The sequence below is a fragment of the Haematobia irritans genome, chromosome 3 (genome assembly GCF_050003625.1).
Source record: "Haematobia irritans isolate KBUSLIRL chromosome 3, ASM5000362v1, whole genome shotgun sequence".
NCBI lineage: Eukaryota > Metazoa > Arthropoda > Insecta > Diptera > Muscidae > Haematobia > Haematobia irritans.
Window position 1 is genome coordinate 166207020 of NC_134399.1, and position 16206 is coordinate 166223225.

The 16206-nt window shown below is 33.9% G+C and overlaps 1 protein-coding gene across 1 annotated transcript; it reads right to left on the reverse strand.

Moving 5' to 3' along the window:
* Positions 1 to 374: 374 nt before the first annotated feature.
* On the reverse strand, positions 375 to 14279 carry LOC142230296 (5,10-methylenetetrahydrofolate reductase). Its single transcript, XM_075300948.1, has 3 exons — positions 13545 to 14279; positions 6893 to 6981; positions 375 to 940 (listed from the first exon to the last, which is right to left on the reverse strand). Exons 1-3 carry the CDS (start codon positions 14242 to 14244, stop codon positions 545 to 547), a joined length of 1185 nt encoding a protein of 394 aa, XP_075157063.1. The 5' UTR covers positions 14245 to 14279; the 3' UTR covers positions 375 to 544.
* Positions 14280 to 16206: the final 1927 nt, after the last annotated feature.

Sequence of the window (16206 nt, forward strand, 5' to 3'; positions counted from 1 at the left end):
CACATTGGTGAACTTCTCTCTTATCACTGAGTACTGCCCGATTCCATGTTAAGCTCAATGACAAGGGACCTCCTTTTTATAGCCGAGTCCGAACGGCGTTCCACATTGCAATGAAACCACTTAGAGAAGCTTTGAAACCCTCAGAAATGTCACCAGCATTACTGAGGTGGGATAATCCACCGCTGAAAAACTTTTTGGTGTTCGGTCGAAGCAGGAATCGAACCCACGACCTTGTGTATGCAAGGACGGGCATGCTAACCATTGCACCGCGGTAGCTCTTCCTATAAAACAGTTTACTTTTTTTCCGTGTGTACAAACGAAAACGAACTTTTCAAAGCAGGAAAAAACCAAATTGATTCGAATTCGAGAGAGAGTTTTTCTTTTGCACAATTTACGGGAATAGATCCGTTTATTTACTTTTATTCAGTGTTAACAGATTTATTTTTAATTGGTGCAGTTTAACTCGAACTTACGAGTAGTACCCATCTTAACTAATGATTTTGGGTATACCAATTTTCCAATAAAATAACAGAATATTTATATTTTATTTTGTAATTTCATTGTTGTTTTCTAGGATTTTGTTTAAAACCTTTGGTATATTTTCAAATTTATTCATAGAGAAAAATTGTAAACCGTATACATCCACTTCACTGCTTTGCAATACAGTGGTAATCATATCCACTGCCCTATCCATGGCGAATTCAGTGAATTTTTGTTTACCCATTCTATAATATTGGCGATATTCTTCCAATTCCTCTGAAGGCATTTTGATTTTTGTTATACGCAACATGGTCTCCAACATGTGTAGATTATCCGGAACAAAAATACCCACTAGAATGGGGATTTTAATGTTTCTAAGGCGGCATCGTTTAATAAAGTCAATAATAAATTCAGATGAAAAGCAAATTTGCGTTATTATAAAATCTGCCCCAGCAGAAACCTGAAATGAAGAGAAACATTAAGAGATAGTGAAAGAGGGTAGGTATACAAATAAATAACTTTATAATCGAAAATTAAATTGATTTGCATGAAAACCACTGCGACATTAGCAAATTAATGCAAAGTTGTGCCAACCCCATTTAGGGGATTTTTCCTCTTGTTATAGACGTTTTGTTTTAACGCTTGTATTTGTGTTAAGTAATGATAATAATTTATTTTGTGTTGTTCATAATCGTAAGGTAATGGTATTATTGATTTCAAAAATATAGTGGATTAAATGAGGTTGCTGCTCTACAGAATAGCTTACATGAAGAGTTACCAATTCATATACTACACCCAGAAAAAAGTGACCCCTTCTTTAAGTTAAAATGAACTCATTGTGAAGAAAGTTGAACTTCGTATAGCGCCAAAGACGATGTGACTTTCGTAGAAATTAGGTAGAATGCATTCCATATATTAGTTAACACTTTCCTATATTTATGTACCACTTTACTACAGAATGAAAAAATTTAACTGAATTCATATATGGAATGATTTTATTGAACTTTTTTCATTCATTTGGACAAATCTTACATATTTGTGGTAAACTTTTTATTTCAAAATTAGAATTGCTTACCTTCGTTTTTAAATACAAATTTATTTATATATAGGCAATTTTTCTTCAATAAAAGACATGTTTTATTAATATCCCAGAAAAAAAGCGTTGCCAAAAAAGTAGTGAAAATGTTCTTTTTGGATCCGGAAGTGGTGCAAAATTGACGCAGAAGCGATGAATTTAACATGGGCTTGTCATAGGACGGATGTCCACCATTTCAACCGCTGCACTGAATTTGCATCATTTCTTAAGGTGTGAGGTGTGAATTCATTGTTTTGGATGTGAATTAAGAAGGTGTTTGTGATATTTTGACAAATAAATCATTTTTAAAATTTTTTATGTTTGATGCATTATAACGCTTGTCTGGAACGTTTGCCATCAAATATTTTCAAAAATTCGCAATTTTTCTTGAAAGGATTTAGCATTTTTTCCGGCTAAATTTAAATAATTTGTACCATTTTATTAATTATTAATCTGTTTTTAACCTTTGTGAAACAAAAAAATTTTTAATTTTTCATTAAAAATATGAACAAGACTATACGGCCGTAAGTTCGGCCAGGCCGAATCTTATGTACCCTCCATCATGGATTGCGTAGAAACTTCTACGAAAGACTGTCATCCACAATCGAATTACTTGGGTTGTGTTATCTTAAAACTTCTTAACATCGTTTTCTAAATTGTGAGTTAGTCTACACGTGGTATATATTAGACAAAAAAGGTATGTTATGTATAGGTAAGTCTACAAATAATTACGAATCGATATGGACTTTTGCACGGTACGTAGAGAGCCAGAATTGAAATATGGGGGTCGCTTATATGGGGGCTATATACAATTATGATCTTTATATGGACCAATTTTTGTGTGATTGGAGACCGATTTATCTGAGGGCTATATATACCTATAGACCGATATGGTCTGAGAAAAAAGCATACCCGGTTCCAAAGATTTTGTCTTTACTTTAAAAAATTTGGTATTGATTCCGAGCCAAAGAAGCGGAGAATACAAGTAAGGATACTTTCAAGACACGATTCTCTTTTAAAATCGGGTTTTGTATACTTGGTTCTAGGAAGCAAACTTTAATTTTTCGCTTTTTCAGCTTTTTTTCTTCATATGCTATCAAAGTCCTTTAAAAACAAGTTAACGACGACTTTATTTTCCAAATTAAGACTCGACTTCTAGTAGAAATTATGCTGTGTTTCAAGTACAAAACGTCTTTAAAATAAAGTGTTGAAAAACATGTCCTATATTTGAACGATTTTTTGCTTTGTACTCAAGATGCAAAAAGACAACAAATTTAAAGACAATTTCATTAAATTTAAAGATTTTTCTAAATTATTAAAGTCAAGTTGACCTTAGCCCAAACATGCTTCCTTTCATGTTATGATATCCATTTTTAAATCAAATCACTTAATTATAAGGACAATACGACTTCATTGAAAAGTTTATCGACCTTTGATCAAGGAAAAAAACTTTATACTAGAGAAATGCGTCTTCTATGCTAAGCAAAATTTGTATTCGTATTTTAAAGACATGAAATCTTTGACCTCACGACAATATTTTTTTCAGTGTAGGCATGGTTGTTAACGGCCATATACTAGCACAATGTACCAAATTTCAACTGACTCGGATGAAATTTGCTCCTCCCAGTCGCTCCAAAACCAAATCTCGGGATCGGTTTATATGGGGGCTATACATGATTATGGACTGATATGGACCACTTTTGACATGGTTATTAAATATCATGTACTACCATCGCGTACCAAATTTCAACCAGATCGGATGAATTTTGCTTCTCCAAAAGGCACCCGAGATCAAATCTGGGGATCGGTTTATATGGAGGCTATATAACATATGATTATGGACTGATATGAACCAGTTCCTGCATGGTTGTTGGATACCATATACTAATATCACGTACCAAATTTCAACCGAATCGGTTGAATTTTGCTCTTCCAAGGGGCTCCGGAGGTCAAAATCTGGGAATTGGTTTATATAGGGGCTATATATATTTATGGACCGATTTCGACCAATTTTTGCATGGGTGTTTGAGGCCATATATTAACACCACGTTCCAAATTTCAACTGAATCAGATGAATTTTGGTCGTCCAAGAGGCTCCGAAGATCAAATCTGGTGATCGGTTTATATGGGGGCTATATATAATTATGGACCGATGTGGACCATTTTTTTGCTTCTCCTAGAGGCTCCGCAAGCCAAATCGGGGGATCGGTTTATATGGGGGCTATATATAATTATGGACCGATGTGGACCAATTTTTGCATAGTTTTTAGAGACCATATACTTACACCATGTACCAAATTTCAGCCCTATCGGATGAAATTTGCTTCTCTTATAGGCTCCGCAAGTCATATCGGGGGATCGGTTTATATGGCGGATATATATAATTATGGACCGATGTGAACCAATTTTTGCATGGTTGTTAGAGACCATATACTAACACCATGTGCCAGATTTCAGCCGGATCGGATGAAATTTGCTTCTCTTAGAGGATCCCCAAGCCCAATTTTGGGGTCCGTTTATATGGGAGCTATACGTAAAAGTGGACCGATATGGCCCATTTGCAATACCATCCGACCTACATCAATAATAACTACTTGTGCCAAGTTTCAAGTCGATAGCTTGTTTCGTTCGGAAGTTAGCGTGATTTCAACAGACGGACGGAAAATTGACTCAAATGAACTTCCTGTGCAGTTAAAATAAAGAACATCTTTGGGAGGGCATTTTGAGATGGGATATTAAATATATTTATTAAGAATCAACAACATTGACTGGCCTTGAAATATTAGTTAATTATTCCACTATTTCCAATTTCCATGTAATGTTATCAACTGTGAAACGTATTTTTGTCTTCTTCTTGTACCTTCAATTTCAATACCTACCCAGCAAAAAATTGGAAGTGCTTCTAAAGGCACAACTTTAAAAGCACTTCCAAAAATGTTCTCCCAAAGATGTTCTTTATTTTAACTACTAGGAAGTTCTTTTTATTCAATTTTTGTAACTCGCTATTTTCATAGTTTTGAAAGGAAATTTTAACTGTTTTGTTTCAAATAGGTTAAAAACGGAATAAGGATTAATAAAATGGTAGAAGTGAAGTCAGTCTATATGGAGGCATTACCAAATGGACCGATAAAAACTTAATCCGATACGCGTTTTTGTGAGCCTAAAATACCAGAATATTTACAATTTCAGGCAAATCAGATAAAAACTACGGTTTCTAGAAACCCAAGGAGTTAAATCGGGAGAACGTTCTTATGGGGGCTATACTAAAATACGGACCGATACGCACCGTTTTTGGCAAACCTCTTTATGGCCCGAAAATACCTCTAGATTTCCAATTTCAGGCAAATAGGATAAAAACTTCGGATTCTAGAAGCCCAAGAAGTAAAATCGGGAAATCGGTCTATATGGGGGCTGTACCAAAACATGGACCGATACTCACCATTTTTGGCACACCTCTTTATGGTCATAAAATACCTCTAGATTTCAAATTTCAGGCAAATTGGATAAAAACTACGATTTCTATAAGCCCAAGACCCCAAATCGGGAGGTCGGTTGCTTCATTATTGAAGACTGTAGCGTGATTACAACAGACAGACAGACAGACGGACATCGTTATATCGTCTTAGAATTTCTCCCTGATCAAGAATATATATATACTTTATATAGTCGGAAATCGATATTTCGATGTGTTACAAACGGAATGACAAACTTATTATACCCCCGTCACCATTCTATGGTGGTGGGTATAAAAATATCGAAAAAAAATGCTAAAACCATTCTAGAAAAATTGTAAATTTTTTAAAAATATTTTATGTTAAATGTTTCAGATAAGCGGTACATGCTTTAAAAATCATAAAAAAATATTTATTTGGCAAATTATTGCAAAATTTGTTAATTTACATCCAAAACACTGAATTTGGATCACACCTTAAGACGTGCTGCAAATTCAGTGCAACGGCATTTAAAAAGGTGGACATCCACCCATGACAAGCCCATATTAAATTTATCGCTTCTGCGCCAATTTTGCACCACTTCCGCATCCAAAAAGAACATTTTCACTACTTTTTTGGCGACGCTTCTTATGCAGGGTATAAATATAAAAATGCATAAACCAATTTTTTTACAAAAAGTTAGCGTCACTGAATGTTACCTCATAATTGAAGATTCCAAAATGAAGGCGTTGTTATTCTGTTGGTGTTGTTCAATAATTTTCACAAAAAAAAAAACGAAAAATGTTCTCACTAATTTAAAATAACATATATTTTATATATTATATATGTTGTTTATTATACTATTTAACAATATTATTTTTTAACAATCTCTCCGTATATCATAACAACAAGATTCCAACTAAAAAGACAACCCACGCGCAATCCTGTCGATTACATCGATGATAGGTATCAATTACATGCAGATATATATGTTACATGCAGATATATATGTTAGAATATAGGAAAATTTCCTATATTCTAACAAGTGTGTTTCCTTAACTTTTGAAAGGATTGAATACTTTTTAGTACGAATGAACTAAAATATTTTTTATGCCAAGTGTTATACGTATGTATGATAAGCTTTCTACTTTCTTTGTTATCAGTGAATAAAATTTTCTTGTTCAGTAGTAAATTCTTATACCCAGCGAAGAAAACAGTATTAGTAAAATTCCATGCCTTATTCTAGTTAATGAACTATTCCTAACTGCTTTCAGTTTTGGATTTTTTTTTTACTGAAACAAGTAAATTTTATTATTTCACACAAAAATTTTACTTAATGGAAATAAAATGGCTAAACTAAATTGATAAACATTTTTTCCTTTAGTTTCGAAGACACTTTTTTCTGTATGTAATAAACTGTAGAAGTAATCTAAATATGTCCACATTTTGCCTTGACTATTGCTCTGAGTAGGTTAAAAACACGAGTTTGCTACTCGCAAATTTAGTTTATTACCATGGACTGAATTTTTTCAGCGCATCCGTACTAGTATATTTTGTAGACCTGTCCTTGCTACATTGAATTGTCGTCTGGTATTTTAGAAGTTTACAAAGTGGATAATTTGGATTCTTGGACTTGGCTGAAATTGGGTCTTCATTCGTCGAACCAATTGAAGTATGGACATACCCCCATATTCATAAAAGTTAACGTAAACTTTAAATCTATTACCATACAAATTCCTTACTATCAGTAAATTTTTATGAATATAAGAAGCAGTTTTTTCACCATTATTCTACTTATTCTTAAATGATTTTAAAACATGCATGTTTGTTACTTTATCCTAGGTGGTAGTAATTCTCGAGACATGTCATAAAACGCATAAAACTTATAGTGAATTTTTGTACAAACCTTTTTAACCATGTTGTCCATATCCTCATCCAACGATTTGCTTTCTGGATGTCCCTCTGGATAGCCTGCTACAGCTATGGTTATTGAATCTAAATCAAAAAAAAATAATAATAATAATAAAATTATTTATAACAAATAATGTTTGGCAGAGTCGAAGCTGATAATCCATCTACTAGGGTCTTAGGCTCTTCTCTAATAATCTTAATTAATCTAAATATCATATCAAACGTTAAATCCTATAACATTTCAGTTTAGTACACCCTAAACTTACGAACATTCAATGGGGAGTCCAAAAACATTGCAACAAAAAATCAGACCCATTCGTTATAACATAAAAGTATGGCAAACTTTTTATTGCTACCTATCCTAATTTAGGAGGTGGAGGGTGGGGGAGGTGAAAAAATGAATTAGGTTATCTGATACAAAATATTCACTGAATATGAAATCATCTAATAATCATTATAATTTTCATTTTAAAATTCTTATCAGATGCGTTTAAACGTTAAAACAATAGACTATAATGATGTGAATCGTCATAAGCAGTGAGGCAAATGGTGTTCTTAACAGCATTCATACACTGAAACAAGTATTTTCTCTTCTGAATAACGATATTTTATACAAACGATGTTTCCATTAATTTATTTCTTTGATTTTATTTCCTTGTTCTTATTGGAGTCCTCTATCCCTTTTTGCTGTATGAATTAAGTCAACCTGATTTATTTCGATTTTCTTCAACGTTTCGTTGGTTTTTCCAATTTCATCAAATAAAAGGTTTAGATGATCCTAAAGAAAATGCCTTTTGAACATCTGACCATCGTAATTTTTATCTGATTTGTCAGAAATTGGAAATCTGGAAGCATTGTAGGTGTGTCGAATATGGTGTGTATCGGTACATACTTTGGTATAGCCACCATATAGACCGATCTCCTCATTTGATTTGTTGGCTACACTCAAAAAAAGTTTATACAGAAAAAAATTTCCGTAGTTAAACTTGCGCTAAATTTAACTTATTTTTATTGGAAAGAATTTATATGCTTGTAGTTAAATGTTATTATTTTCATCGAAATTTTCCACAGCTTAATGAAATCTTACTTTTTTAAGTATGTCTCAAAAATTTTATGAACTAAACATGAGTTCAATGACCGTACACATAAGTTCAATAAGAACTAAAGCAAAAGAAGATTTTCGTACGATTCCCAAAAATAGTAGAAATGAACTACTGTATGGTTAAAATGGTCATGATTTGGCGCCAATGATTTTCTGCTTTACTTTTAGTTAATTTTTTCTTCTGAGATGCTGTAATTTCGTGAACTGCAGTTAAAAAGTACAACAGGGCATTAAAATTTCCTGGTTTTAACAACGCTTTGTGGAAATCTCAAAATGTGGAGTAAAATTTAGTTAAATTTTCGTGCGAGGTAGTTTATTCTTCCTATAAAACAATTCACATTTTTTCGGTGTATCCAAAGATTTTGACCGTCCTTTAAGGATTTTGGTATTGATTCCGAGCGGGTTCTTTAAAATAAGGAATTTTTTTTGCGACCTATCTAGCTTAAAATCTAGGATACAATTAAAATTAGGATACAGGTCTCATTTATTGAATTTTCACTCCATTTATCATTCTCTTTTTCCTATTTTCAAATACCAAAAATAAAATCCAAATTATGACGGATACTTCGAAGTAAAAAATATTTTCTTAATTCCAAAAAAAACTTTAAACCAAAGTGCTAAATCCTCAAAATAAGTCATAGCCTATATTTGAAGCGTTTTTATACCCTTCATCATAGGATGGGGGTATATTAACTTTGTCATTCCGTTTGTAACACATCGAAATATTGCTCTAAGACCCCATAAAGTATATATATTCTGGGTCGTGGTGAAATTCTGAGTCGATCTAAGCATGTCCGTCCGTCCGTCCGTCCGTCCGTCCGTCTGTTGAAATCACGCTAACTTCCGAACGAAACAAGCTATCGACTTGAAACTTGGCACAAGTAGTTGTTATCGATGTAGGTCGGATGGTATTGAAAATGGGCCATATCGGTCCACTTTTACGTATAGCCCCCATATAAAGGGACCCTCAGATTTGGCTTGTGGAGCCTCTAACAGAAGCATATTTCATCCGATCCGGCTGAAATTTGGTACATGGTGTTGGTATATGGTCTCTAACAACCATGCACAAATTGGTTCACATCGGTCCATAATTATATATAGCCCCTATATAAACCGATCCCCAGATTTGGCTTGCGGAGCCTCAAAGAAAAGAAAATTTCATACGATCCGGCTGAAATTTGGTACATGATGTTGGTATATGGTCTCTAACAACCATGCAAAAATTGGTCCATATAGGTCCTTAATTATATTTAGCCCCCATATAAACCGATCCCCAGATTTGGCTTGTGGAGCCTCTAAGAGAAGCATATTTCATCCGATCCAGCTGAAATTTGGTACATGGTATTGGTATATGGTCTCTAACAACCGTGCAAAAATTGGTCCAAATCGGTCCATAATTATATATAGCGCCCATATAAACCGATCCCCAGATTTGGCTTGCGAAGCCTCAAAGAGGAGCAAATTGCATCCGATCCGGCTGAAATTTGGTACATGGTATTGGTATATGGTCTCTAACAACCGTCCAAAAATTGGTCCACATCGGTCCATAATTATATATAGCGCCCATATAAACCGATCCCCAGATTTGGGTTGCGGAGTCTCAAAGAGAAGCAAATTTCATCCGATCCCCCTGAAATTTGGTACATGATATCGGTATATGGTCTCTAACAACCAATCAAAAATTGGTCCACATCGGTTCATAATTATATATAGCCCCCATATAAACCGATCCCCAGATTTGGCTTGCGAAGTCTCCAAGAGAAGCAAATTTCATCCAATCCGGTTGTAATTAGGAACATGGTGTTAGTATATGATCTGTAACAACCGTGCCAGAATTGGTCCATATCGGTCCATAATTATATATAGCCCTCATATAAAACATTCTGCAGATTTGACCTCCGGAGACTCTTGGAGGAGCAAAATTCATCCGATCCGGTTCAAATTAGGAACGTGGTGTTAGTATATGGTCGCTAACAACCATACCAAAATTGGTCCAATCACACAAAAATTGGTCCATATCTGTTAATAATCACTGTTGCCACTAGAGCCAAAAATAATTTACCAAAATTTTATTTCTATAGAAAATTTGGTCAAAATATTATTTCTATAGAAAGTTTTGTCAAAATTTTAGTTCTAGAGAAAATTTTGTTAAAATTTTATTCGGTTCATAATAAAATTTTCATCATTGTCAAAATTTTATTTCTATAGAAAATTTTGTCAAAAGTTTATTTCTATAGAAAATTTTGTTAAAATTTTATTTCTGTAGAAATTTTTGTCAAAATTTTCTTTCTATAGAAAATTTTGTAAAAATTTTTATTTCTATAGAAAATTTTGTGAAAATTTTATTTCTATAGAAAATTTTGTTAAAATTTTATTTCTGTAGAAAATTTTGTCAAAATTTTATGTCTACTTTGTCAAACTGAATTATATACGTATTGGATCGATCTTTCTTGATTTAATATATACCACGTATGGACTTACATACAATTCAGAAGATGGTGTTAGGATGTTTTAGGATACCTTGCCAAGCGTTACCGTAACTTAAGTAATTCGATTGTGGATGGCAGTGTTTAGATGAAGTTTCTAGGCAATCCATGATGGAGGGTACATAAGCTTCGGCCTGGCCGAACTTACGGCCGTATATACTTGTTTTATCTTAAATCTAAAGATTCAATATTTCAGTTAATTTAAGGACGATTTCTTTAAATCAAAAATGTGTTTCATTACTTTAAGGACAATTTGCCTTAGTTTAAAGAAGGGCTGTGGAGTTGCATTGTCATTAGAGACCATATATTAACACTATGTACCAAATTTCAGCCGGATCGGATGAAATTTGCTTCTCCTAGATGCTCCGCAAGCCATATCGGCCGAAGCCGATTATTTTCCTCAAATTTATAATTGAAGAAATTTGGTGTGTTTTAGTTCAATATTAGAATATTTTTTCAACAAACGCATAAATACAACAATAAAAGTTAATTCAGTCCAGTAGTTTGATATTATAATGACGAAAAAGGATTTTTATATTTTTTACGTTGTATTTGTACTGTGTGTTTTGACTGAGACAAATTCAACATTTGAACAATTCAATATCAAATAATTTATTCAAAAAAGGCCGAAGACCGATTCGTGGCCGATTATCGATTTTTGGCCGAATGCCGAAGCCGATGCTTCGTTCAAGCTCTAATGGATATATCGACTCAGGGACCCACCCTGAGCATTATTGCCAAAGACACCCTATGTCTATCTCGTCTCCTTCTGGGTGCTACAAACATATACACTAACTTATAACACCCTGTTCCAGTGTGGCACACGGTGTACAAATAGTAAAGAAAACAACTGGGATTTCATCATGATAACAAACCACCTCACACCTGTAACCAACTCTGAAAAAATATTGACCTAATATGAAAGATTATGCAAATTAATTTTTAGGACACGACATTTGCAGAATATTAAGGGCAAATTTCTTTCAAATAATGAAATTTTAATAAAAAGAAAGTTTATAATCTTTGCTTCAAAAATTTTGTTCATTAAATTAATTTTAATTTAGAACACGAATTTTGGACATTTGTGTCCCTCTGTTAAAGTCGTATGTCTTTGAACTAAGGAACTTTGTCCTTAAAGTAACAAAAAACATTTTTGATTTAAAATAACTGAGATACTTAATCTTCTACTATAGACTAAGACTTTTTTGAGGATGTTTGTATCTTTGGTTTAAAGTTTATTTGATATAAAGATTTTTTTTACTTTGAGATATCTGTTATAAACTGGCAGTTGTTTGTACGTGAATAACAGGTTGGCTGATAAATCCCCGGTCTAACAAAGAAAAACACATTTTTTTTTTCAAAATTCGTTTTTATTATTCAACATAGTGACCTTCAAGAGCGATACAACGATTATAACGACCTTCCAATTTTTTGATACCATTTTGGTAGTACTCCTTCGGTTTTGCCTCAAACTAGGCCTCAGTTTCGGCGATCACCTTTTCATTGCAGCTAAATTTTTTCCCTGCGAGCATCCTTTTGAGGTATGAGAACAAGCAAAAGTCGCTGGGGGCCAGATCTGGAGAATAGGGGTAGGGAAGCAATTCGAAGCCCAATTCATGAATTTTTGCCATCGTTCTCAATGACTTGTGGCACGGTGCGTTGTCTTGGTGGAACAACACTTTTTTCTTCTTCATATGGGGCCGTTTTGCCGCGATTTCGACCTTCAAACGCTCCAATAACGCCATATAATAGTCACTGTTGATGGTTTTTCCCTTCTCAAGATAATCGATAAAAATTATTCCATGCGCATCCCAAAAACACAGAGGCCATTACTTTGCCAGCGGACTTTTGAGTCTTTCGACGCTTCGGAGACAGTTCGCCGGTCGCTGTCCACTCAGCCGACTGTTGATTGGACTCAGGAGTGTAGTGATGGAGCCATAGTTCATCCATTGTCACATATTGACGGAAAAACTTGGGTGTATTACGAGTTAACAGCTGCAAACACCGCTCAGAATCATCAACACGTTGTTGTTTATGGGCAAATGTGAGCTCGCGCGGCACCTATTTGGCACAGAGCTTCCGCATATCCAAAAATTGATGAATGATATGACCAACACGTTCCTTTGATATCTTTAAGACCTCTGCTATCTCGATCAACTTAATATTACGGTCATTCAAAATCATTTTGTGGATTTTTTTGATGTTTTCGTGTGTAACCACCTCATTCGGGCGTCCACTACGTTCACCGTCCTCCGTGCTCATTTCATCACGCTTGAATTGTGCATACCGATCAATTATTGTTGATTTTCCTGGGGCAGAGTCCGGAAACTTCCTCCGTATTTTTTCGCATCAGAAACAGTATTTTATCAAAACACGAAATTCCTTTTTTTTCCATTTTTTTCGCAATAACAAAAGTTGCTTCACAAAAACGCTCTATCTCACAAACTAATTGGCTTACAGACGTCAAATTTAGACACGAATCATTTGAAGGTTGGTACTATATAAAAATAATATGCATTTAATACTAGCGACGCCATCTATGTGTCAGACCGGGGACTTATCAGCCAACCTGTTATATGTTAATATATCGCAAAAAGAAATGAGATCTGCATTCTAATTTTAATTTTATTGATCCTATATTTAAAGCCAGATAGAAAATAAATGTCTTTATTCTAATGAAGCTGCATCTCTGTCTCGGAATCAATGTCAAAATCTTTAATGGAAGGTCAAAATCTTTGAATCCTAATAAACTTTTTTTTGAGAAAAATTAAAAATGAAAACCAAATAATTTTCATGAACTAATATAAAGTTAAGTCGGCTATCAAAAAAGTTTGTTAACATTTATTTGGTTATTTAAAACATTTATTGCTCATAAGAGGCTTCATAGATTACATCTTATTATGATGGTTTCTAATCTTTAATTTGTCTTCAAACTAAAAACTAAATTTCTTTGAAAATAAAATAAAGACCAAAACATTATATGCCCGACGAAAATTATGTGCTCTCAAAGAAAATATAAAATAATAATGTTGCCAGGATAAAACATACTAAACACATACCTCCTCTGATACTCCGTATAGTAGCTACCAACTCTGAAGAATGTTTATAGGTTTGATCTGCGTCATAGTAATCGCCTCTTATACTGAGAACATTAGAAAAATTTAAATTCAGGAAATCTCGAAGTCTATCCTCAGTCAAGCGATAACAGGAAAAATGTGGCATTATCCTCATATGAGGATCCAATTTTCGAGCAACATTTATAGCACCAATATCTTCAAGATTCTCTACATTCCAATAATCAAGACCAAGCCATACAATAGAGGTAAACAATGGAAGAAAAGCATCCAGATTTTTATAATCTAAAACAACATTAGGTTGATATGTTCGGGCCATTATTTCAAGGCCATAGAAAAATTGCTTATTTTTCACTTTATCATTAATCACATTCCTAAGTTGTCCCCATCCGGCTGTAGATTCGGCATCTGTTGTTTGCTGTACTCTCTCGGGAAGATGAATATTTAATTGATATTGCTCCCTGGGTTTATTTGGTATTGTTTGTGTTGGCGGGGGCAAAACATGTGCTCCCAAAGCACCTGTTGTTGTCGTTAACGATGATGATGATGCTAAAATGAGATTATCACCCATTCTATATGTGTAAGAAAATAGTTTCTTAAAACCGAAATTCTCTGTGATATTAAAAGATCTTGCGACAAGCGGTTTATATGAAGTACAATGAGCCCACTTCCACTTCACTTGCATGCTCCGTACTCACTAAATACAAAAGGTGATATTACCAGCATTCATATACACATGAATATCTGACGACGCATAACACACATGCTAACATTTAGCTTCGCCGTTGCGTTGCAATTTTAAGAAAAGCTTTTATGCATTGATAAGAATGTTTGAGAATTTGAGGGGCTTTTTTCGATTGGACAAGTAGTCTGTTACAAAAAATGTTATTGTCTGGACCTGTTAGGAACAACAAAATGCTGAATCATTTATTTACATTTTTCAAAAACAAAAAAAATTAATATAAATATTCATTAAATAAATCTGACCAATTATATTGAATAGATTAAATATAATTGCTGATTAATGCTTTTAATTGATTTTTTCTTCCAGTTTGTTGTCGAAACTTCCTTGTAAGTGAGATTTCCTCATACAAATTAAAAAAAAAATTAAACATCATACGGCAAAAATTCTAGAAATTATATAGTAAAAATATTTAATTTTTATAGTATATTATTTTATGGTAAAAGGCTTTTACAGGATCTTAAAAATAAAATATATACTACCTCAACAAAAGACTTTCTTTTAATTTTCCGGCCAATTTTATACTTACTTTCTCAAAATGTATTTATCATCACTTTCTCCTCTGTAATGTAGAAGCATATATCATGATTTCATAAAATATTATTAAATTTTAATTTTTTTCTCGAACGGAGAATCGAACCACAAACCATTCGTTCTGTAAGCCAATACACCATCAACTGGACCATGTACAGTATCGGACAAAACATTTGCAACTATCATAAACATTTCAATATCACTGAAAAACAAGTATATACGGCCATAAGTTCGGCCAGGCCGAAGCTTATGTACCCTCCACCATGGATTGCTTAGAAACTTCTTCTAAACACTGCCATCCACAATTTCTACAGAAATAAAATTTTAACAAAATTTTCTGTAGAAATAAATTTTTTACAAAATTTTCTATAGAAATAAAATTTTGACAATGATAAAAATTTGATTATGAACCGAATAAAATTTTAACAAAATTTTCTATGGAAAAATTTTCTATAGAAATAAAATTTTGGTAATTATTTTTGGCTCGAGTGGCAACCATGATTATGAACCGATATGGACCAATTTTTGTGTGATTGGAGATCGGCTATATATAACTATAGACCGATATGGACCAATTTTGGTATGGTTGTTAGCACCACGTTCCAAATTTGAACCGGATCGGATGAATTTTGCTCCTCCAAGAGCAAAATTAGAAATGTTTAGAAGAAGTTTCTACGGAGGTCAAATCTGGAGAACGTTTTATATGGGGACTATATATAATTATGGACCGACATGGACCAATTCTGGCACGGTTGTTAAGGATCATATACTAACACGATGTTCCAAATTACAACCGGATTGGATGAAATTTGCTTCTCTTGGAGACTTCGCAAGCCAAATCTGGGGATCGGTTTATATGGGGGCTATATATAATTATGAACCGATGTGGACCAATTTTTGCATGGTTGTTAGAGACCATATACCAACATCATGTACCAAATTTCAGGCGGATCTGCTGAAATTTGCTTCTCTTGGAGGCTCCGCAACCGCAAATCTGGGGATCGGTTTATATAGGAGCTATATATAATTAAGGACCGATGTGGACCAATTTTTGCATGGTTGTTAGAAACCATATACCAACATCATGTACCAAATTTCAGCCGGATCGGATGATATATGCTTCTCTTTGAGGCTCCGCAAGCCAAATCTGGGGATCGGTTTGAATGGGGGCTATATATAATTAAGGACCGATGTGGACCAATTTTTGCATGGTTGTTAGAGACCATATACCAACGCCATGTACCAAATTTCAGTTAGATCGGATGAAATATGCTTCTGTTAGAGGCTCCACAAGCCAAATCTGAGGGTCCCTTTATATGGGGGCTATACGAAAAAGTGGACCGATATGGCCCATTTTCAATACCATCCGAC